At 33.6% G+C, this 24,111-nt stretch overlaps 1 protein-coding gene across 5 annotated transcripts in view; it reads right to left on the reverse strand.

Annotated features, from left to right (window-relative positions):
• Positions 1-24,111, reverse strand: part of Mob2 (MOB kinase activator 2) — a 223,189-nt gene that overhangs the window by 18,761 nt on the left and 180,317 nt on the right. The window contains exon 1 of one of the 5 annotated variants that reach the window (XM_088269692.1): positions 3,953-4,750. The exons of the other annotated variants lie outside the window; for them this stretch is intronic. Coding sequence (XP_088125818.1) covers positions 3,953-4,044 — 92 coding nt within the window. The 5' untranslated portion in view covers positions 4,045-4,750. Of the gene's footprint in view, positions 1-3,952; positions 4,751-24,111 lie in introns of those variants that run through there. 5 annotated transcript variants of the gene reach the window in all.

The following is a 24,111-nucleotide window of genomic DNA, read 5'->3' on the forward strand; positions in this document are numbered from 1 at the left end:
CCAATATTTACCAAGTAAAACTTATATTTAAAATGGACATTTTATAAATTCGTAATTAGAATTTGTGAGTCCATTCTTGATCAAAAAGTGGATAGTTGTAAGTGCATTCCTGCTTTATTTAAAATAAAATTGTTTACGATACGAAAAAATTATTTAATAAAAAAAACAGTACACACAAATTATTAACTTCTTGATTTTTTTAAGGAATCATATTGATAAATTAAATACAAAGTATTGCCACTTTTTGGTTGATTGATCCCAGTTTAAAATTGCATAATTTGTTTTATCGTGGATAAGTTAATTATATGAAAACATTAATATAAAAAATACATAACATATAATAATTGTCACAATTTGGAATCATATGAAGCATCTTAATTTATGTATATGGTACCATATCAATTGAACACATTGGAAGAGTGACATTAAAATCATTAGTTTGTCCTTTTTAGAGTTCAAGAATGAATGTCAAGTTGGAGCGATAGATAAACTAACGCATACATAATACTGTATTAAGTATGGTAAATAAATACTCGTAATAAGTGAGCACGTGTCTATATTGACAATGGTATTATTTTTATTTTAACTTTTAAGAGATTTGTATCGAAAAAATACCTAATTAAATACCGGATTAACAAATATGGACGTACATTTTTCATGGTCACAATTATAAAATACATTTTTAGGGTTTAACCATGGTTTAAATAAAAGTCGTTACTTAAATCGGTTTTTGAATACGATCATTTAAAAAACAGATTTAAAAAAATATATATATATAAGTCAAACGTACCTCAGATTATTAAATTATTGTAGAAAAAAGTCATCATGTATGCATATTACAAAAAAAAACAACATAAAATTCAAATACAGTAAGCCCCCCTATAACGCTGAGATAGGTACTGCGTTATCGGGTGGGACGTTATAGCGTTTAAGTTTTTTTTATTATTATTGTATTTCAATTTTAAATGACTCATTAGTCATTTCCGCTAGTTAGAATGTAAAAATACAATTTAAAACATTAACCCCTTATAAAAGATAAAGGGGTACCTATGTCAACGTTGTAGCGGGGTTAACTGTAATACATATAAAATAATATTATTATTAGATACATTGTATCACAATTGATATATTTAGTTAATAAAGATACTGATGCATTTTTAAACAATCTTTGTATCATATTTTAAAATCATTATTTTTTAACGCGATTAAAAATACAGTAACATTTGATATTGTCCGCACAGCGAGAATATATGGAACAATAAATGTGATATAAATAACTAGAACAATCGATTTTTGAACAATATACGGCGGTTATTTAATTAAACAATCGTGATATAATAAAAGCGCTTAATACGCGAGTTTCGTAACTGGACGTGCGTTAAGTTGATACATTTAGGTAATTTAATGGATGAAAACTAGTTGTTGAGTAATGAGAGCACTCGGAAGATTAGATCAGCGTTTCCCAACCTTTTTTGGCTCGCGTACCACTTGGTAATACATTAAGCTTAACTTAACATACCACTTCGTAAAAATTATTGTATTTCGAGAAATTTGTTATTCTATTTGCATTATAAATTTTAAAGGACTATATTTCCCAAAACTCAATTAATTTAAGTTTCAAAAAATAAACCAAAGTTTTTATTTTTTCTTATAAAAATGAGACATTTGAACTTTACATATCACGATTTTTTTTAACGGAAGGTGCCAAAATTCATTTATGGTCGTAATTCAAAACCAGGACATTTATAGAAATATTTTTCAACAAAAAGTTTTATTTTTTACTGTACTGTATATTTTGAATTAAATATTTTTTTTATAGGAAAACCAATTGTTTCAATGATATTTTTATGACTGATTTATTTTGTAATTTTTGTCCCTCATTACTGATTATTTTTCGCATACCATCAACTATCCACTCACGTACCACGGGTGGTACGCGTACCACAGGTTGGGAGCCGCTGGATTAGATGATTGATTGATTGATTCAACCGCAACCTCGAGAGAAATAAAACACAATTGTAATTATTGATTGCACGTAGATTACTCGATCTAGCGAACAGAGTAGACTATTACAAAATATCGAGATAACTGCCCGTCAAAGATCTGTTTAACGGATATCGGATATCAGATCCATGATTTCATTATTAAAAATAACACATATTTTCTTCTTCTAACTCTTATCCGCACCCAATGGTGCATAGGGTACTGCATCGTATTGACGCAAAATTACCTTGATCGTTACTTACACGAACGCAGGATGATCACTCCTGCGCTTCAGGGACCAGTCCAGGGTTATGTCAAATAAATAATAGAGTGTAAAATCACTCAATATTTGTTTATTTTGACCCCCCCCATCGAACTGGGAACTCCAGCGTGGTAGCTAAACACGCTAACCATTACACCACGGAGGCGGACAAATTTTTACAATATTGTTGGACAGATGTTAGTAAAACGTAAATTTATTAAAGTTCAACCAGAATTTTTTTTGCTTCGCATAAATCAATATTAAAATCACCAAAAACAACAATATACATATTTATACACACACGTGGGAAAATACACAATTTTCCTACTTTCGTCCATAGAGTATGTAGTATATGGTAATTTATGCCCAAACCACTTATTTCATTTAAGAAAAAAATATATTGACGATTATCCAAGGACATTCGCCAAAAGTCAAATCTACTTGACATTTTATTGGTGCAAAACAAACATCTGAGTAAATATTACGCCTACCAATATTGATTCAAGATTACATGTCTTAAGAATTTATAATATAAAATATTTCTAACTCATTATGCATATTTTTTTTATTAATACAAAAACTATATACTTAAATGTATATTTAAAAAAACAATCTCCTTTCCATCCATTGTTTACCTTGTGTAATACCACTTTAAAAAAAAAACTGCTATTACACAAAGTAAACAATGGATGGTAAGGAGAGTGTTTTATTACCATACCACAAAGTTATCCATGCTTTTAACATACAAAATATGTATATTTTTAAAGTCATTTCAATGAAATAATAATTTAAAAAATACTTATTATTATCTTGAAAAAATTGGTGCACAAATTAATTACCTGAATTGCAAACGAGATAAATAATGTACACGACAATGTCTAGCAGTTATATGAAACTGTAGATTAAGTAACAATGCGAATTATAATAATTGTTTGGACAGTTCTAGATAGAGCGAGACGATCACACATGGTAATAAACTTCTTAATAAAATCTCTTCTTATCATCATTTTATGTCTACTAGGTAAATAGCAGCCGACTGACATACCTAATATAATATTGTGCAATAATGTACATGTAACCACACAAGTTTTGCAATCGGATAGAACTCTATGCCAGTCTACAACTTTGTAAATTATCGTAAGAGTTTCAATTTTATTTACAAAGCATTTTTAAAGCATATTATGGACTATAGACTAACGCCACGCGACGCCGACGCCAACTCGCGACGCTATAAACCCAATAATAGATAAATGCAACTATTGACAATCGCGAGGGATGCGTTCTTCCAAAACGAAATGGCGACATCGTTAATAAAATCACGTTTGCAAAATAGACGTCTATAGGAAACATAAGGTAGTGAGAATTTTGGAATAGGGGAAGCTTTTATTAAGCTAAGAGTCCTTCTATTTGTCTGCAAGTTCCGAATCTTGGGTTAAATTCAAATACTTGAGTCTCGCCTGAAAAAAAAATTGATTGTAGCTTATAATTTGACCAGTTATTTTAGTTACAACACTTTAAATTAAACTTTAGCATAGTATTTCGGCCTAACACGGGCTATGCCTAAAAAGCCAAAATGCAGTCAAATTATATGGTATATGTACACTTATATTTGAGAAATAAATAAATGAATTAATCCTGATTTTTTAACGGGTGTTTGGACAAACTCGAAATGTTGTATAGGGGACAGTAGAGATGCGGAACGCTTACACCGGGCAGAAGAGCGAGTACAGCGTGAGGTGCGCTACCCGCGCCAGGGTGGATACGGCGCCGCCCACCTTGCGCGTCAGGGGGGCCCACATAGGGCGGGGACCGCCACCGCGCCAGGGCCCCTTCGCATCGGCACACAAGCCCCCACACGAGCGACTCCAACCAATCGCGAGACACTTCCACAAACTCACTCGACGTTTCGCAACTCACGACATTCGCTATTGTGACAGCCGATGTACACAGCGCACTTCACCGAGTCACAAGCCAAACAGATCGGATCCAATCAGCCGATCCGGTACAGAATTGAAAATGAACCTTAACAAATAATTATTTACATTTCAAATTGGAAAATGCGCGTAACGAATAGTATATTACATTTAAAAAAATACTATTTTTAAAGCCGGCTGTAACTCGAAGAGAAATACCGTTTTGTGTCAGATGGCTATCGGTTACATTTAAAATATACGTACTAATGCTCCGCACTTCAATTAAGTTCACAGTTTTAATGATCTCAAAAATAAACCATAAAAAGCCAGAATGGGGCACTAATAAAATTAAACGCGATCCACTATGCAAACGGTAAATCGGTAGCGCGTTCGATTACAAGCGAATGGGCGATTCACTTCCCGGGTCGCGTCCTTCTAATAGTGGGTTGTGGGTCAGAACGTAAGGCGATCTCCTAAATACGTAAAGTCCAGGCGACATCTGACAGTCGGCAGTCGGCAGTCGCTGACGGAAACGCGGACTTGTCACAGACGCCGGACTACCGCCCGTGGCGAGCAGTGCACTCGTACTGCCTCCGTCGCTACTCCGCCTACCAGCGCGAGTCGCCCGACATTCGCGCTGGCGATTGTCTTACCAGGTCCGCGTTGTTAGTGGGTCGCGCGAGAAACCGGGTCAAGTTTCCAAACCTACGGAGATGAACCCGCCATTGAAGGCAATTTACCTGCCATTACCTACACTTGGAGGAAGATAATTGTTCCTATTCGGTACCTTGAAAACTACGTGAGAAAATAGACACTAAATATCGTATATTTTGGTAAATAGGAAAACTTCCTGCCTGTAATTGTGAAATAATTCGTAAAAACAAAAAATAATGTTTAATTTTTGTTTGTTATAATTTCATAAATAGTACATACTCGTACGAGTACATTATTTCGGCTTAACACTGGCTAAGCCTAAAGTGCCAAAATACAGATAAATAATATGTACGTACACGTATATTTAAGAAATAAATTTAATTAAAATTTTAATTGAATGCGTACGTATGTACAATATGGAAAGCTATTTTTATCTACACAAAGGAGAACTGTTGTCATACGAGTAGGAGAATCCTGCTACGGAACACACATCCGGAAACATGGAAAATATTAAAATCCATAGAGACGTACGTACTTGTTAACATGTTCAACATAGCGTTAGCTCGTACAACGGGCATTTATTGTTTAATTTTATTTTCGCCATAATTAAATTACAGTTTGTTTTTATCTTACAGTTTAATCAAGAGCCATTGAGGTTATAAACATGGCGGTATATAAATTCTCCAAAATTTATTATTACTATAACTATCGACAGGTGAGCACCGTATGTTAGAACGTTTATATATATATATATATATATATATATATATATATATATATATATATATATATATATATATATATATATATATATATATATATATATATATATATATATATATATATATATATATATATATATATATATATATATATATATATATATATATATATATATATATATATATATATATAAACAGTTGGCTTGGCCATGTACTCCGCATGCCTCCTGAGAGCTTTAATCTGGACCGTACACTTTATTTTTGACTTAAGAGAGAAAAGATGGTAAAAGGTCTTGTATTAAATCAACTACAACTAAGACAGTTGTTTTTTTGTAGAAGCAAAAATAATATTTTAAGATAAGATAAAAGCACTAATCTTATAGAGAATTAAAATAAAGTATTTTGTACCTCAGCCATATATAACAGGTAGTTTTAAAATACCGTAAAATAATTCCTAGATTACTAGTTTTATAAGCACTAAAATAAAGATGTTAACCACATAATCTTCGGTTCTTTAGATTAGAAATAGACGTTTCGATCATGATCTAGGATCTACATAGTTCAATAAAACAAAAACAATATCTAATGTTGCGAATAAAACACTTTCTCGTGTTATATTCGCAATATGTTTCTGACCACCGATAGCATAACGAAGTCAATTAGTATTTGAAGCTTGATTTACATAATGAGTGAATTAGAATTGATAGTCGCATTAAGCACTTAAACTCGCACTCGTAACACAGTCACAACTTCCGAATGAAATAATAATCGCTGGTCACTAATCACCGATCGCACCTAAAGGAGGATGTAATCCGCGTATGGCAGCGGCCGCACAAGGGGCAAGACGTTACCCTCTGGCTCCAGAACCGCTGAGGCCGACACTGAGGCACGACCAAGAGACGGGCCGCGACTCTGTTCCATGCAACTTGCCATACCGGAGGGGGGCCGACCTTGCTTTTCGGCTGCACAGATACAAACGCTGGACGTATCTAATTACTTACTACGGCCAATAATACGAAAACAGGTTACCTACGCTAAAAAAAAACTTAAAAAAAAAACCCGATGCCTCGACGGCGAAATAAGAAATAAATAAATTCATCTTGTACTTTTTTACGATATGTCGATGGCATCATCGTTCTGCGGTGTCGATTTCACTTTCAAACGATAATGTAAAAAGTTGTATCGTGGTACCCGTATATAATGATGATTCGATGACAATGAATCAGATAAGGGATACGTTCAAATAATTGTAATATGTATGCACACAAATTTTGGCGCAAGTTTTGCATACAAGGTTTTAAAAAATAGTTTAAACAATCGATGAGTAAATTACAAAGCATAAGTTGGTAAAAGACCCATAGAACTACACAATCTGATAATGAATTCAGTTCTAACTTAAATTTCAGCATGTAAATTTTAAGTAGAAAAAAGTTTAAATTTAACAGTGAATAATTCTATACACTATACTCGTTTATTCTTTTGTCTCCTCCGTAGTGCAATGTCCAGCACGCTTGGCTACCGTACCGGAGGTCCCGGGTTCGATTCCCAGTGGGGCTCAAATAAATATAAAATATAAAGTGATTTTTCAATATAATATTTTATCAATATCACCCTGGACTGGTACATGAAGCGGAGGCTGATCTGATCACCTTTTCTTCATGTATTAATGAACAAGATAACACTCCGTTTATATGATGCAGTGCCCTATGCACCATCGGGTGCGGATGAGGGTTTTTGAAGAATTCTATACACTAAAACAGGATTTCAAACGACGTGTTTTTGTAATTACCTATTTATCGATACAATAACGATATATAAGAAGGAAATAGAAACATGATGCACATACTTAAATTTATATTAAAAAATGCAGTTGCCCAGCTCGTTTAGTCAGAATATCTCCGAGCAAGCGATTTCCCTTTTACTAAAACCAATTTTGAAAAAACCTGGAAAACAGGTTAAAAAAAACAGCCAATCACAAACACATCCAAAACGGTAGTCCTCTAATTGTAAATCAATAATCTAATATGCAGTCTGTCAAGTGTGTTATCAACGTAAAACTTGAAGAAAAAAAACCTGTTTTCGGCAACTAGTGTAGATTTAGTTTCGTGAAAGGCCTACTAAATTATTAATTTATCGGAGTCCTTTCACCTTATGTAATAGTTTTCAATGGAGAAATCGAAAACTTAACGAGTTAGTGCCCAAGTAAGTTTTCGTTTTCATACTGAAAAAAAATAATGGTTTATATCGAGCTATTTTTATTTATATTAGAGTAACTTATTTTTAAAAATAACATATAATGACGGAATGCAGTCGAAATGCGATCCCTCAGACGAATGTGTGGCAAAACGATGTTTGATAGATGTTCGAATGATGAAATAAGGAAAGAATGTAAGGCTGAGATAAGCATAATCGATAAAATTAAGAAAGGTGTGTTGAGATGGTTTGGACATGTGGAGCGTATGAGTGAAGAAAGAACGGTTAAACAAATTTACGGGGCGAATGTAGTTGGAAAAAGAAGCAGAGGACGACCGAGGAAAACTTGGCACAATCAGGTATGTCAAATACTTGAAAGCGGCCGGGTCAGGAGTCGTAATAATCGTCGGGTATGTATGAGGAGATGCATGAATCTAGAAGAGGCAAAGAATGTTTGCAAAGACAGAGTGGTGTGGCGTTCGATTCTCTCTGCCTACCCCTGCGGGGAAGCGGCGTGATGGTTAGTTAGTTTTTTAATGACGGTGTAGAAATCATATCTGCAATAGTAAAGTGGCTTGTTTGAAATGCAGTAATTTCAGTAAAATTATGTATCGTAATGAATAACACACCGAGAGAAAAGAATGAATGTCGTGAATTGATAAAACAATGTTTTAGATGTAGATTAATTCGATTTTTAATATTTATAAACACATCATTAAAATAGGAATGTAGCGGGATGTAAATGCTTTCTGTGAGCGCATTGAATGAATATATTTATCATAAATGTACTAATTAACAACGTTACGCGTACAACTTCATTATACGATAATTTATTTAACAAGCGATTGGGAATAAGAATATGTCCATGGAAGCCAAGCTAGCGGTTCACAACGGCGTGCTAGTACCGACACTAATGTATGGAAGCGAAACATGGAACTGGCAAAGGAAGGATGAAAGCAGAGTGAACGCTGTTGAAATGCGCTCCCTCAGACGAATGTGTGGAAAATCATTGTATGACAGAATTAAAAACGACGAAATAAGAAAGGAATGTAAGGCTGAACGAGGAATAATTGAAAAGATTAGGAAGAGCTCTTTGCGGTGGTGTGGACATGTGGAGCGAATGGATAGCGAGAGAATGACTAAGAAAATATATGTGGCGAATGTGAGAGGGAAAACAGAACGTGGACGACCGAAAAAGACTTGGCACGATCAGATCAATCAGAACTTAAAATCTGGCGGTGTCAAAAGTCTGCGTAATCGGAGGGCATGTATGACTAGATGTATGGATGTGAAGGAGGCGAGGAGTGTATGTCAGGACAGAAGAGTGTGGCGTTCCATCCTCTCTGCCTACCCCTGCGGGGAAACAGCGTGATGGTGGTAGTAGTAGTAGTAGTAGTAGTAGTAGTAGTTAATTTACAATATTAAAAAAGGAAAATACGTTAGAATAAATAAATATGATTCTACTTATTAGGGGACACTTAAAATGCATTTTTTAAACTAACATGTCAAACCATTACCTCTGAATTATACTAACCAAAATATTTATAAAAACTAAAAAAAAATATTTTTAATTTAAGTTTTACTCAGTAAATACCACTATTTCTTAAAATCTACTGTGACACGTGTTTCGATGCATTCCACATCATTTTCAAACACCGTATACAAATAGTGGTATTTGCTAAGTAAACCTTAAATTGAAAATGGATAGATTTTACCACAAAGTGAATTAATTAATCAATTAATGAAATTAAAAATATATATATTTGAAATGTTAACCATATTGCTAGTACATATTTTTTCTTGTGTACCTAACTGTTAAATTAATTTAAAACCACAAAAAATGACCGAATGCAATATTACATTAAATTACAGAAACGACAAAATATCCACCCTTCCCTATAAAAGTATCTTAAAAGCTTACCAGTTAGCTAAAAAGGGTTTTTATGTTTTAAAAAGGGCCAGTAAGCGTACTCAAAAATGAATATCAGCGTGATCTGAAAAAATCGCACAATTTGGAGCGATACTTATATATTCGATAATATTCTAGTATCATTAATTTATTATTAGATTAAAACCAATATTTTTAGCTTTTCCACTTTTTTATTTGACCAGCGACCGGGTTTCGTCGTTACCGACATCATCAGACTGGTCGGTAACGACGAAACCCGGTCGCTGGTCAAATAAAAAAGTGGAAAAGCTAAAAATATTGGTTTTAATCTAATAATAAATTAAAAATGCAATTCCATCACGAAGTGTCAGTGGATAATATAAATCTATTCTAGTATCACTCTAAAGTATAACATTTTTTTACTCAAATCATGTGTATATTTTTTTAAGCAGTGTGTAATTATTTGATGTTTGTAGTAGCTACCCTCGGATCACATCAAAGTTTTTTTCAGGTTTTTTAAAGTACAGTGCGTTAAGTACCTTTCTATTAACATTTATAAATAATGTTACATAAAATAATTTTAAATTGATAAAGCACTTGACAAAAATATAACAAAAATATTTGAATATTAGAGGTCATTAAAAAGTGTTAAATTACAGCATTGTAAAAAAATACCAGTTGTTTGTCGCATGTACCTCTCAATTTTGGGTGTTTTGCCAAAATAATAATAATTTCTTTGGGGTCAACCATAGATATTTTAAATACATATTATAAAATTCGTATTTTTCAGTATCAGCTAAAAAAAAAGTAGACGTAATAACTCATACAAACTGACTGTATATTTTTATATGACTACCAAAACTATGTATGTACATATAACGGAGGTGATGTGAGGCGCTAGCATGTGCGAAGAAGACGTTGTATCGTATCGTTAAACATGAAGATTGTAACGATATTTGAAAACAAAGACATTGAATCTATAGACACCTTAATGTGCAATATTAGCCAACCCAACCTTGTCTGTTTGTGCCTTTTTAGGCCCAACGACTGACATAACCCCAATCAATGGTAAGTACACTATAGGAGTGCGCGGTGGGCAGTTGCAACAATAGTTACCGTATACTGTACATACTCGTACAACTAGTGGTCTTGAGGACGACTGAAGGTTTCGGTTCATAATCTTTTTAGAACCGAGGAAGTAAAAACCTTGGGCTTCGGATAGTACCGACATTCTAATCTACCATCTTATGCGCGAGGACAACCATATCTAAACTAATAATCCGTTTTATGTATAATCTAATCCTGGATGCAAACATTAGTTTAACTCTAGATTACTAAACTAACCTACGAGTAACGTTGTTGCTAAACTTCGTTAAAAATAAATAAAACGGGAATAATATCAAAAACTTTTATTAATTAAGAAGTAAAAGTTAAATTATTTGGGTTACAAGAACACGTGATAATGAAAAAAAAGGTACATTAGGAAGGTACCGTGAAGCAAGGGGCTTGGGAACGACGCGTACATTATTTTCCCCAGAAATCGTCATTTTGCTGTCGTAATTTTTACGATAGTTTAGTATTCCAGGGTTAAAAAATCATTCGTTCACAATAGTAAAAATGTATGACTTTTACTATCAACACAGCGTAAGGTCGAATATACTGTTGAAGTGTATTGTCATAATATTGCAAATTCAGGTGTCAAAGATATTGTGAAATGACAATATAATCATTTTATTGTGAGTCATTTTTTCTCAGTCTATTTAAAAAGACATCAAATACTTTGTACCTGTCATAATATTTTTTTTTCAGTAATTGATACGGCAGTCACTTTGCGACAGTCACAATCTATCCATTTTTAGTTTGAATTTTACTTGGTGAACATAACTTTTTCTTAAAAATCCAATTGTGACACGTGTTTCGATGGATTCCGCGTCATTTTCAAATACGGGGGTTTGAAAGTTATGCGGAAAGGATCAAAACACGTGTCACAATTAGATTTTGCGAAAAAATGGTATTAACCAAACAAAATTTGAATTAAAAATAATTTATGTTGCTAGGTATGTCATAAAACAAACGCCAAGATGCACTAAGTCTGGCAGCGAGGGTGATTCTTCTCTAGCTGATCTAGAGACTGACAATGTGTCAGGGCCACCTTGCGGGATTCCAGGGGGATGCAAAGTGAATCAGAGGAAGCAAGATCGTCCAAGAAGGTTGTAGGACCTACAATCTGAGGACGAGGAGAGCTAATCCCAGCAGTCTACAAATACGATAAAGTAGGACGAAAGAAGCCAGGAAGAAGGAAGTATGTCATTAAATTCGGAGTAAGGAAATTAGGCTGTTTAAAATCTGACCCACGAACAAAGGTGTTCCTTAATCAAGCATATCGCTCACTCCTTTCAACAACGTCATATATAACACAAAACTTGATTTTTCAGGAGATCGTTTTTAGAGTTTAAAAATATAATAAAATGTATTAAAAATAAATATCAAGACACTTATTGAACTTTTTACTGTGCAACAGATCTTTTTGGGTGAAACCTGAATGTTTTTTCTCCATTTGAAAAATATTTAGTATATTTAAAAAAAATTATTAAACAATACCTTTTCTTCAAAATGGAAAAACAACACTTTCTGCCCTGTAGCGGGTAAATATTAAGTTAAAAATATGCCACTTTTGCTGGGACAAAGTACATCTTCCGGGCATTCCGAAAACATGCACAACTGAAAATTTACGATTTTTGATATATGACGTTGTTGAAAGGAGTGAGCGATATGTAAATCGTGCACATGGTGAATCGCAAGCATTTATTTGTCACATTCGTGAAAACACACGCACCACACGGAATGCAAATATCACGAATCCGTTATGTCTACCACCGGTAGGCACGGACGAGTGACTCGGCAGCCTCCTACTCGGGGTCATCTGCCAACAGATGAAACCCTAAAACGCAATTTCCAATGCCGCAGTCCCTGATGCCCAGAAAGTGGAAAGGAAATTAGATTAAACAGAACGAAAAAACAAGAGCGCCGTTTTGTCGTCATTTTAAATGACGCGTTAGAGAACTCGTTTTCGAGCTTATTGGGTTTTATTGTCTTAGTGAAGAGAAACTTGCAGAATCGGTGATCTGTGCAACCTTTGTATTATTTTAAAAACCTTCGTAATATTTGTTTTTTCTACATTATTTTGAGAAATAAAAAAAAACTTTGTTTTTTGATCCACTAACATTTTTATTAACAATCAACTAGTTTCGGCAACAACCTGTTGCCCTCTTCAGGGTTTAATTTATGACTAATATAAACCCTGAAGAGGGCAACAGGTTGTTGCCGAAACTAGTTGGTTGTTAACATAAATGTGAGTGGATAAAAAAACAAAGTCTTTTTATTTCTCAAAATAATATATCAACATGATCCACAAAGTTAATGCTTTCAATATTCAAAACATTTGTTTTTTTCTGCTGTATTGTTATAATAACGCATAAGAGGCAATGATTTATGGTAAACCATTATAACGTCTTATGTCTGCCTCCGTGGTGCAATGTTTAGCGTATTTAACTACCGTGCCGGAGGTGTTGGGTTTGATTCCCAAGGGAGGGATGAAAACAAATATTAGTGATTTTACACTGTAATATTCATTCAATATTACCCTGGACTGAGCCCTGAAGCACAGAAGTGATAATCTTGCCTTCGTGTAAGTATCGATAAGATAACACTGCGTCAATACGATGCAGTACCCTATGCACCATTGGGTGCGGATGAGGTTATAAAAGTAGAAATATATGTTGCTGATTAACCACGATTACTTTAATGAACTCTACAAGAGTATAGAATTTATTTTTCGTCAAATACACGCTATCGGGGATATAATTAGATGAAGATGGCAGCAAATAAAATATTGGCACGATCATTTCGCCTTTGATATTGGCAAATGACTAGCAAATAACTACCTAGAAAATTGAGGGACAGATTGAAATAAACTACAGAAATGGTCAACACGCAACTCCTAACTCTTAAATAACTTATACTGAATTAAAATAAATTGTGAACTCATATGTACATTATCATGAGATTAATGATATTGCAGGAGTTCCGATAATTTGAGTAGTGTGGTTGTCAATCACGGGTAGAATGGTGAATGTTGCGCGTGTGTAAAGTGATCATTCAACCAGCCTATGAAAGGTCCTGTAAATACTTAGTCTTTTATATTCTTCGTCTATATTGAGATGCAAAAAAACTCAAATTGATCAATTAACTCTTACCACTCTGTAGGCCAGACATTTTGGCCCGTATGATTCTGGTAGGCAGCTCCGTGGGCCACAATGTCTGGCCCGGCGCAGGTATAACTTTAATCACTGATTTCTCTATCACCCAAGTATATTATAACAAAAAATATTTCAGATAAATACAATTAATCTTAATTAACATGGTCATACGAATTGCCAGAAGGATTGTCCCAAAATTAGGGAGCCAAAATATTTATTTTAATGGTAGAAAAACGTCGCATTTTTTTGATCAGAGTAGCTGATCAGTTATGAGAAAAAATGGTCTGAATGGAAAGGGTTAAAACATAAAAAAATGTAAATATGAATATTCTGGGAAAATTCCATTCAGATTTCGTGTATAAATGAGCAAACGTATGGATGTCCTATGTGCGTATTTTAATGCTAACTGCCAAGATTTCATTTAGTCTAAGATCAATTTTCAATTCCAACAAATAGCGTCAATGCTTCTTTGTCCGTAGACAGAACTGTTCATTATACTCGCAATTTTCTCGAAAATCTAGCAGATTAACAATGGCCTTAGAACCACGACAGTACCGTATCTGGATAAAGGCGGGCTACCACACACAAAGGCATTAATGCTGGCTCTAAAAATTTCGAAACAAAAATATGACATCATGAATCATGACGATCATTGAAGAAATTCGAAAGTATTCAAGGATACGAATGACTAACGGAGCGCGCGTTGAACTAGTTCATCGGTCTCAGGAAAAGCTTTCGAACTAAACAATTTAATCTCGTGATTTATTGTGAGAAGGTGGTTGGTTTATCAATTATTTGAAAAGAAACAAGTAACCTGAATTATGAAGCGTTTACCTCAAAATATCCTTAAATGTATATGCTAATTTATGTAAGACGTTAATTTATTTTATATATTAAATGTTAAAATCAAACACTGATTTTTTTATTCTACTAAGTTGTATATTATTATCTAAAGACACAAAAAACTTTGTGACAATTGTTTCGCCTTGTTATGGCATTTTCAAATGAATGTTTGGACATTCGTTTGACAATTGTTTTTTAACAATAAAATATGTACCACTTAGCAGACTCAAAAAATCAGTGTTTGATTTTAACATTTACTTAATATATAAATTAAAATGGAGTTCTACAAATTCAACGCCAAATCTATAAATACGTTAATTTTTGTAAATCAACCTTTATCTTTTACTCCGTGAACGTATAACGTTAAAAGAAATGTATGAATAAAACCAATATGCGGGAAAACAGCGTGTAGCCAATAAAATGTTCCGAGATAATGTTGTGAATACATCCTTATTGGAATGTACATGTGTATTTTTTTAATGAACAAAAGTAAGCTAAATAATAAAAACCGCGGTAGTGAAAATAAGCCTCTCGTGTTTATCGATCGTTTTGTATGTAAACAAAATGAATATTTGAATGAAATACGGTGGAAAAGGAACGAAAAATAAAAATAGGTATTTATTTACAAGGTTTTTTTGTCGTTATTTTTCGACTGAACTTAAACTACAAGTAAAGGGTGTTTTTTAGTGGTATAAAAATTCAAATTTCCCGCATTAAATTTATGCTGCTTTCGGCGTGTGGCATGTTGCGCCATCTTGTTGAAACCACAGCTAGGTCACATGAATGCCATTTAACTGATGTAAGAAGAAGTCAGTAATCATAGTTCTGTAGCGCTCTTCATTGACCGCAACATTCTGGCCGGCATCGTCTTTAAAAAAAATATGGGCCAATGATTCCACCTACCCGCAAGCTCACCAAACAGTGACTTTTAATAGATGTAAGGGCGTCTCGACAGAGGCTTCTGGGTTTTTTCCACTCCAAATTCGGCTATTGACATAGCCATTAACCAAAAATGTGCCTCACCGGTGAACAAAAATTTCCGTTAAAAAAGAGGATCAAGCTGAATATGGTGAAATGGCAAAATGTACTGACTACAAATCAACTATCAACTGTCAAATTGACAGTTTGTAGAAACAATGTTGCCAGTTTAAATCCAAACCTCAAAAAAAACACTATATTTTATATTTACTAATAAGGAATTTCTCACAATTTAAGTGGCGAAAATTTGGATATTTCATTTTTTATAAAGTATATTTATTGTATATTACAGTATGTAGATTGGGTAAGTGTAACGTTTACGTGAAGTAAACATTGGATTAACAAGTAGATCGTGGTCTAACTGTGTCACTAGTATTTACCAAGAGAAACGGATTTACAATACCGTTGGATTTTTGATACTGTACTCGACTACCAGCGCCGGGTTAGCGTTCGATAGTGTTCCGAACCTTATATGAATATTAAAAAGAAAAAATCAATAAAGCTTACGTAATGAGACTGTAGTTTGTACAAGTATGGTATGACTAATGCTTATCTTACAAAGTACACATCGCGATACGGTAAAACCACGATATAACGGATTGATTGGGGGGAGGGGGTGTCCGTTAAAGTCGAAAGTCCGAGATATAAAAAAAGGTTTAAAATAAATTTAAAAAACTTTTTTTGAGAATATGATTTCATCAATAGGGTTTAAATAAACAATACAAAGCACAACCAAAATTATATTAATTGTCTTTGGACACTCGTCGTAGTGACGTTGCTGTTTGATATCGACGCGCTTGCTTTCGGTAATCCCGCTTCGAAAAAATAATCAAGTTTTGTTTGCACTATTGAAATTTTGAGATATAATTTATGTTTGTTTAAAAATTGTTTACATGCGGCGAAAATAAAAAATGTGTGTATAATATTAACAGGACGTTTTATTATTTTTACATTAGATCGGATTTTTATCCGTTATATCCGAAGTCCGTAAAATATAGATCCCTTATATCGAGGTTTTACTGTAGTTAAGTTTAAATTAGAAATATTATTTAGCCACAAATTGCTTTACATGTGTGCTCCGTAAGACACAAGGACCTGGGTCCATTATTATTTTATATTTTCATTACTAATATTAGGAAAGTAATTTTAAACTCACGATTTCTGTTATTTGCGGATGATTTAAAGCTTTTCTTAAAAGTGACTTTTAACGATTTTCATCCTTTCCAAGCATATATCGCTCACTCCTTTTAAGAACGTCATAAATCAAAAAACTTGATTTTTCAGGAGAACGTTTTTAAAGTATGAAAATATAACACAATGTATTAAAAATAAATATCAAGCCACTTATTGAACGTTTAACTGTGCAACAGATTTTTTAGGTAAAACCTGAAGGTTTTTTCTCCATTTGAAAAATATTAAGTTTATAAAAAAAATAATTTAACAATACATTTTCTTAAAAATGGAGAAACAACAATTTTTGCCCTGCAGCGGGTAAATATTAAGTTAAAAATATGCCTCTTTTGCTGGGATATAGTACATTTTCTGGGCATTCCGAAAACATGCACAACTGAAAATTGTCGAATTTTGATTTATGACGTTCTTGAAAGGAGTGAGCGATATATCAAATATATGTGATTGGGAAGGCGAAACAAACTTATGTTTAATGTTTTAAATGTTCGGTCACGTCTTTCACTAGGGCCCAAAAAATTGTATTTTTTCGTTACAAACTGAGCGACCAAAATCTGATGCGAGCATCGAACGTCGAATAAATATTAGAGTGAAAAAATCACTTACGTATATTTATTTGACCCCCCCCCCCCACTGGAAATTGAACACGGGACCTCCAGTACGGTATCTGAGCATGCTGACCATTACACTACGGAGGCGGACGATAAACAGTTACAATAAGAAATTATCAAAGCAAAAAATATACGAAAAAAGACAGATGCGCAGTAAAACGATTAAATTTCGACGATTTTAATGATAATCAATATAAACAAACGGTGTATTAAAATATTAACGGAATGGCCGTAAACAAATATGTATAGGTACGTTCGTCAGCGACAAGTTAAACAATGCCTTGGCAATTGAAGAAAAAACTTGAAAAAACAAACTGGTGACGAGACGTTCAGTTACTATTCAAATTTAAACACTTAATTTACATATTTTGTATGCTCAACTGCACGACACGACTGACCTATTCCGTGAACTGCTTCCAGTACTGCAATGCGCTATTTGGGACGTTTTATTCGAGTTTCGAGGATATGAACTCCACTATACCTGATTCTTGCGCCGAGAAGTGATTGTCATGCACTTAGTAAGGGGGAACTATTAATTTCCAATGCTGTGTGCATTCGGGCCGGGCTACCAGTGACGGATCTAGGAGAGCTTGAGTTTTATATCCATATCTTACGATACATAAATAATATATTTTCCTTCTTTCATTATTTTATAATTATAATTAATGATAGATGTGCGAATAGTGAAATAAGGAAGAAATGCAAAGCTGAGATAAGCATTATCGATTTTTAAGAAAGGTGTGTTGAGATGGTTTGGACATGTAGAACGAATGAGTGAGGAAAGAACGGTAAAACAAATTTATGAGGCGAATGTTAGTGGGAAAAGAAGCAGAGGAAGACCGAGAAAAACATGGCACGATCAGGTATGCCAAATACTTTAAAGTGGTCAGGTTAGGAGTCGTAACAATTGGCGGGTATGTATGAGGAGATGCATGAACGTGGAAGAGGCGAATCTATTCTCTCTGCCTACCCCTGCGGGGAAGCGGCGAGATGGTTAGTTAGTTAGTTAGTTATTAATAATTAATATTTAAATATTGTAAAACTTAGATAAAGAAACAAATGAAAAAACTTCTGACATTTTATTTAATAAATTAACAACTACGTAGTTTTTTCCACTTATATTTTATTTGACTATTATCAGACTGGTCTGATGATGTCGGTAACGACGAAACCCAGTCATTGATCAAATAAAATATATGTGGAAAAATATATGTTTGCTCTTTTATTATATAAAATGCACCAGGAAATTTCAGTATAAAACTTAAATCTTATTACATTTAACATCTTTATTCTAATATAAATTTATAAGTATTGAATATTCCATTGTAAATCTCACTTCGTAAATACCACTGTTTCTAAAATTCTATAGTGACACGTGTTTCGATGCATTCCGCATCATTTTCAAACAACGTATGCTACATTAAATGATGCGGAATGCATCGAAACACGTGTCATAAATTGTGTGAATTTAATTACAAATGGATAGATACTACTACAAAGTGACCGCCGAATCAATTAATGCAATTATTAAATATTCCTACAAGAAAAAATACGAAAAATCTTCATTAAAGACGAATTTGTACATCTAAATCCCCTATTGGAGAAGACCAACAACCAAAATAAATGAAATTAGTTTACATAGATTAAATTTACAATTTGATGGTGATAGAAGTGCTAATTTTCTATGATAACGTGATAATGTCTATGTGACATAATCACGTTGTCATAGCAGGCACAACAAAGGAAATTTTATCAGGAAATATACCCACATAAGGTTCACACACGTATATTGTGATAGCCAACATGTCTACTACAATGACGGTTGTTTAGTATCAGCTTAATACTATTATTATTACTAGTGAATATGAGTTGAAATAATCTGGTTCTCAACAGGCGATAAGTAAAGAAAAGTTACCCACAAACGACAAAAGTCCCGCATAGCAAAAACAAAAAAAGATAATATTCTATAATTTGTATTTGAAGCACTAACTTTGAGATTTTCCATTTTATAATTTTTCGTCCGCCTCCGGAGTGTAATGGTCAGCATGCTCGGCTACCGTTCTGGAGGTCTCGGGTTCGATTCCCAGGGGGGTTTAATAAATATAAGTGATTTTTTCACTCTAATAATTATTTAATATTACACTGGACTGGTACCTGAAGTGGAGGGCTGATCACCTTTCCTTCATGTGTAAACGATCGAGATAACACTGCGTTTATATGAAGCAGTGCCCTATGCACCACTGGGGTGCGGTAAGGGTTTTATATATATATTTTATAATTAATATGTACCATTGCTTTATAATCACTATAAATTTAAAGTGATTTTAAGTTAATGTAACTTTGTTACTTTTAATTTAAATGTAACAAAGTTACATTTAAATTAAAAGACAATATTCATAAATATATATATTGTTAAATCAAACACAGATTTATTGAGTCTGTATATGATTGTTAAAAAACACATAAAACATAACATTGTGACAATTGTTTCGCCTAGTTATGACATTTTCAAACGAATGCGTTTGAAAAATTCATAAATTAAAATGGAGTTCTACAAATTAAACGCCAAAACAATAAATAAGATTCATTCGTAACTTTTAAGCATTTGAACGCGATATTGAGCGCGTTTCCTATTATTTTATGACATCCCAAGCGATTCGCTCTATTTAGTCCATTGTACGTGAATTATTATTGTCACGGTTTAAAGTGGTCATGGACCAAGTTAGTTTACGTTTCGAAATAATGGCCACGTATTATAAATATGTTAAAACGTCAATGGCGAATGACGAATTATGCAAAATCAAACAAAAAATAATACCGTTTTTGGAATGTACGTATTTCTCTAAAGGTAGGTAAATACACACGAGTAGACAAAAAACGTGGCTGTTCTAGACGAATCGAGCGAAAATAATAGACAAGTATATAAATTATTTTTGACGTCTCAACAAAGATGAATAAGAATATGGAAGTCTGGGCATTTACAGGGTTTGCAACCGTCATAGGCTGGTTTGAGTGATCACTTTACACACTATGTAAAATTTTTCTTCATCTATGTAGTGCGTATGTTTTTTTTAGGTCAAGGGATCTTGCATGTATATATGTTGAGATAACTCCTAATTGGAGATAATCCAAATTTGTGAACAAGTATTTGGAGAGACTCAAAATGTTGTACATACCAGGTATTTCAAATACTTGGACATGGTCAGGTCAGGAATCGGAATAATCGGCGTGTTATGTACGTGGAGATGCAGGAACGTGGAAGAGGCGAAGACTGTTTGCATAGACAGATTGGTGTGGCGTTCTATTCTCTGTGGCTACCACTGCGGGGAAACGCCGTGATGATGAGTTAGTTACTTAGTTAAATACATAATAAGGAAAACGTTATCATTTTATGAATGGTAAGTACATAATTTAAAAAATAATATATATATATATATATATTTATATATATATATATATATATATATATATATATATATATATATATATATATATATAATTTTATTTTAATATTATTATTTATTTTATTTCTATATTACATTTAATACAAACTATTTAAAACGCTTAATTTAAATCATATACATAAATATTTACATCTTCTTACAGTTAACAAAACATTTCATTTTAAATTCTTTCACACTCTCTTCATTCTTCATACATTCCGATATCTCATACATTTTCAAACCCTTATACATTATATAATTGTGCGACTCTGTTTTTTACAAAAATAGCAATCTTATTTTATCCTTATTTCTAGTACCATATTCATATTTTTTTGTTTTGTTTAAATCTATTTTGTACTTAAAATATTTGGGTAATTTATCATTAAAATTGGTAAATATAGAGATAAGCATATTATATATATTAGATACATAATTTTATCGAATAAAATTAATTGAAAATTTTATTGCATAAATACATAATTTTATTGAATGATAAGGAGAGTGCTGAATACATTATTTTATTAGCAATGCACATATTCGGAATGAATCTTATGGAGCCATTTCGTCATACCGTAACACGTTACGGTGCGAGCATTCGTATCGTCAGTACAGCGAGCCGAGCGCTCGCCGCGAGTGACGTCACGACGAAACGCTCCGGTCAGTCCCCACCTTAATAATATCCGATGTGACAATAGAGCCAATGCGATTCTGAGTCACAGCTTCTAACTGGCTTTATGGGCAGTCAGTAGTACGGTAGGCAGTCACTAAGTGCAAAGCGGTAAGTGATGAGCAGGCCCATAACACTGCGGTCGAGTTGCGCCACCGCGGCCTGGACGCGAGGCATCACTGCGGTCGGAGACTTGTGCAATGTCCATTGTTTGGAAGTCGTCGCTAATTGGACTAAGCACCTTGTTCTTCAAGCATTACTGAACAAGAACTGTTCGATTTCATTACAAATGCGTTTTACTGTTCTTTCTTCACTCATTCGATTCACATGCCCAAACCATCTCAATGACTCTTCTTAATTTTATCTCACATTAGAAGGTAGAAACAATAAGAGCGCTTACGAATTTTACCGTCCGACAGTCCGGTTTTAAAAAATAAAAGCGATTACGACAGTTTAGCGTGATCGAATTTACGCGCAACGTGTTCACGCACCGATCAAGAGCATCGATCCGATGAAAGATGGACAAAAACACAAGCCAATCCAAGCCATTCATAGTTTTATCACGCTAACTGAAGTGCCGGACTGTAAAATTCCGTGTAGTGCACAAGCGCCCTAAGAGTCAGATGATCTTCAGAAAAAAGATTGAGAACGTATTTGTTTGCAAAATCATTTCCATTACATCTCTTTCCCCAGTTAAATAACAGTGAAGCGCCCTTGAAGCAGTACTCGTATTTTTCGAAAGTAGCGGTGTATAAATTGTCCAAAATTATTATTATTAATTATATCCACACTATTCCGGCAAATCTTATACCCCAGTTAGGCGAAAATAAAAAAATTAAAAAAATATTTTCACTCATATATGAATAATTTCTTCGTATAATAAAAATGGTATTTTGATTTGTAAATCAATTAAGTAAATGATACTGCAATTAAAAACATCTCCGTCGTTTGCTCAGCGTGAATATCGGCGTAATTGGGACGTCATAAAAAAAATATTGTAAGATCAGTAATGAGCTTAATACGTAGGTACGTGGTGAATACGTTGAATCACTACTGCAACAGTATCCAGTTAAGCATAACGGATCGCAGCACCGCGAACAATATTAAACTGGCTCAGAACAAATCCCGCTAGTTGCGACTACCTCCTATGTGTGTCAATCATCCATTGTGCCGCTTCGAACTTAGATTCATGGGATGAGAAAATTTCACCAGGCAAATTAAAGAGCAAACTAAACTAAATAGTTCCTTTCACGTTCCCTGAGGAGAAATTTACGACTTCCTTTACAAAACGTTGTAAATTAACTATAACTAGGTTTCAAAATGATAATTTGTATATTATTTTTTGACATCTCATCAAAGATAAAGAAGAATATGGAAGTCTGGGCATTTACGGGGATGACGACCGTCATAGGCTGGTTTAAGTGATCACTTTAAACACGTGTAACATTCACCAATTCTACCCATTATTGACAACCACTCTACTCAAATTCTTGGAAGTTCTGTATATATGAACCAATTTAGAAACCTTGTTCTTGAATCACTAGAACTTCACTAGAGACATCTATTGGTGAGATATAAAGAAGCTTTTTTACTAAGCAGAAACTCTTATATTAGTATGTGAGGTCCGAATCCTGGATTATAATCACACACATGAGAAACGCCAGAAAATACCATTTTCATTTTCATTTTTATTATTTAAGCTTAAATTGATAATTTGTATATCCAAATATACATATTTATATTTAAAGCCAGGAAACACCGTTTTCGTATTGATAAAATAAGTTTTTCCCGGAAATAAATGTATGATTTTGAAAAGAAAAGAGTTATTGAAAGGTAAGGAGTTAAAAATAAGTTAAAAATATCTTTAAAAATATGTATATGATTTAAAAAAATGAGCTCAGCCCATACGTGTGACTTTTCGCGAAGCCGGTCGCTCACTGAATTAAATGTACTATCAAACAACCGTAAACTCAGCCTTAAGAAAACAACATTAGATTATGATCACAAGGCTGATCATAGTATTGTTTATTATATCTTTCTAAGGGAAGACAGTTCGATGACGTGGAAGAAATAAAAAGGAGCGCGCCTGTTAGCTATTCCGAAATTGAAAGCTGTCCACCGCATTCCCAAATCTGATACAGAAGCATCTAGGCTTCCTGACAGACCTCTTGCAAACCGACTTCTTTTTAGAAAAATAATCCGAAAACTATTCCTAAAGAATACAATAATTATTTCCGAACGTGGGAGAACCCTGGAAGAAGGTTGTAGCATCCAAAGGGGAGTACTTTGAAGGGGATATCTTCTTCAGATTTAGATATTTCTCTTGCTAAAGCACAAGGTAGGATACGTTCTGGACAGACTTCGTAAACATGTTTTACTTTATTTACATAGTAAAAAATTCAGCAACCGGACGGGTAATTTATAATTCTCGTTCAGTGTTGTTTTGTACAAAATGTGCATACATAATTAGCAAAGTTGATTAAATATAATAAGTGGGCGATATCGCT

This window comes from Brachycentrus maculatus, unplaced genomic scaffold, assembly GCF_059751285.1.
Source record: "Brachycentrus maculatus isolate JH-2025_06_01 unplaced genomic scaffold, ASM5975128v1 h1tg000361l, whole genome shotgun sequence".
Lineage (NCBI taxonomy): Eukaryota > Metazoa > Arthropoda > Insecta > Trichoptera > Brachycentridae > Brachycentrus > Brachycentrus maculatus.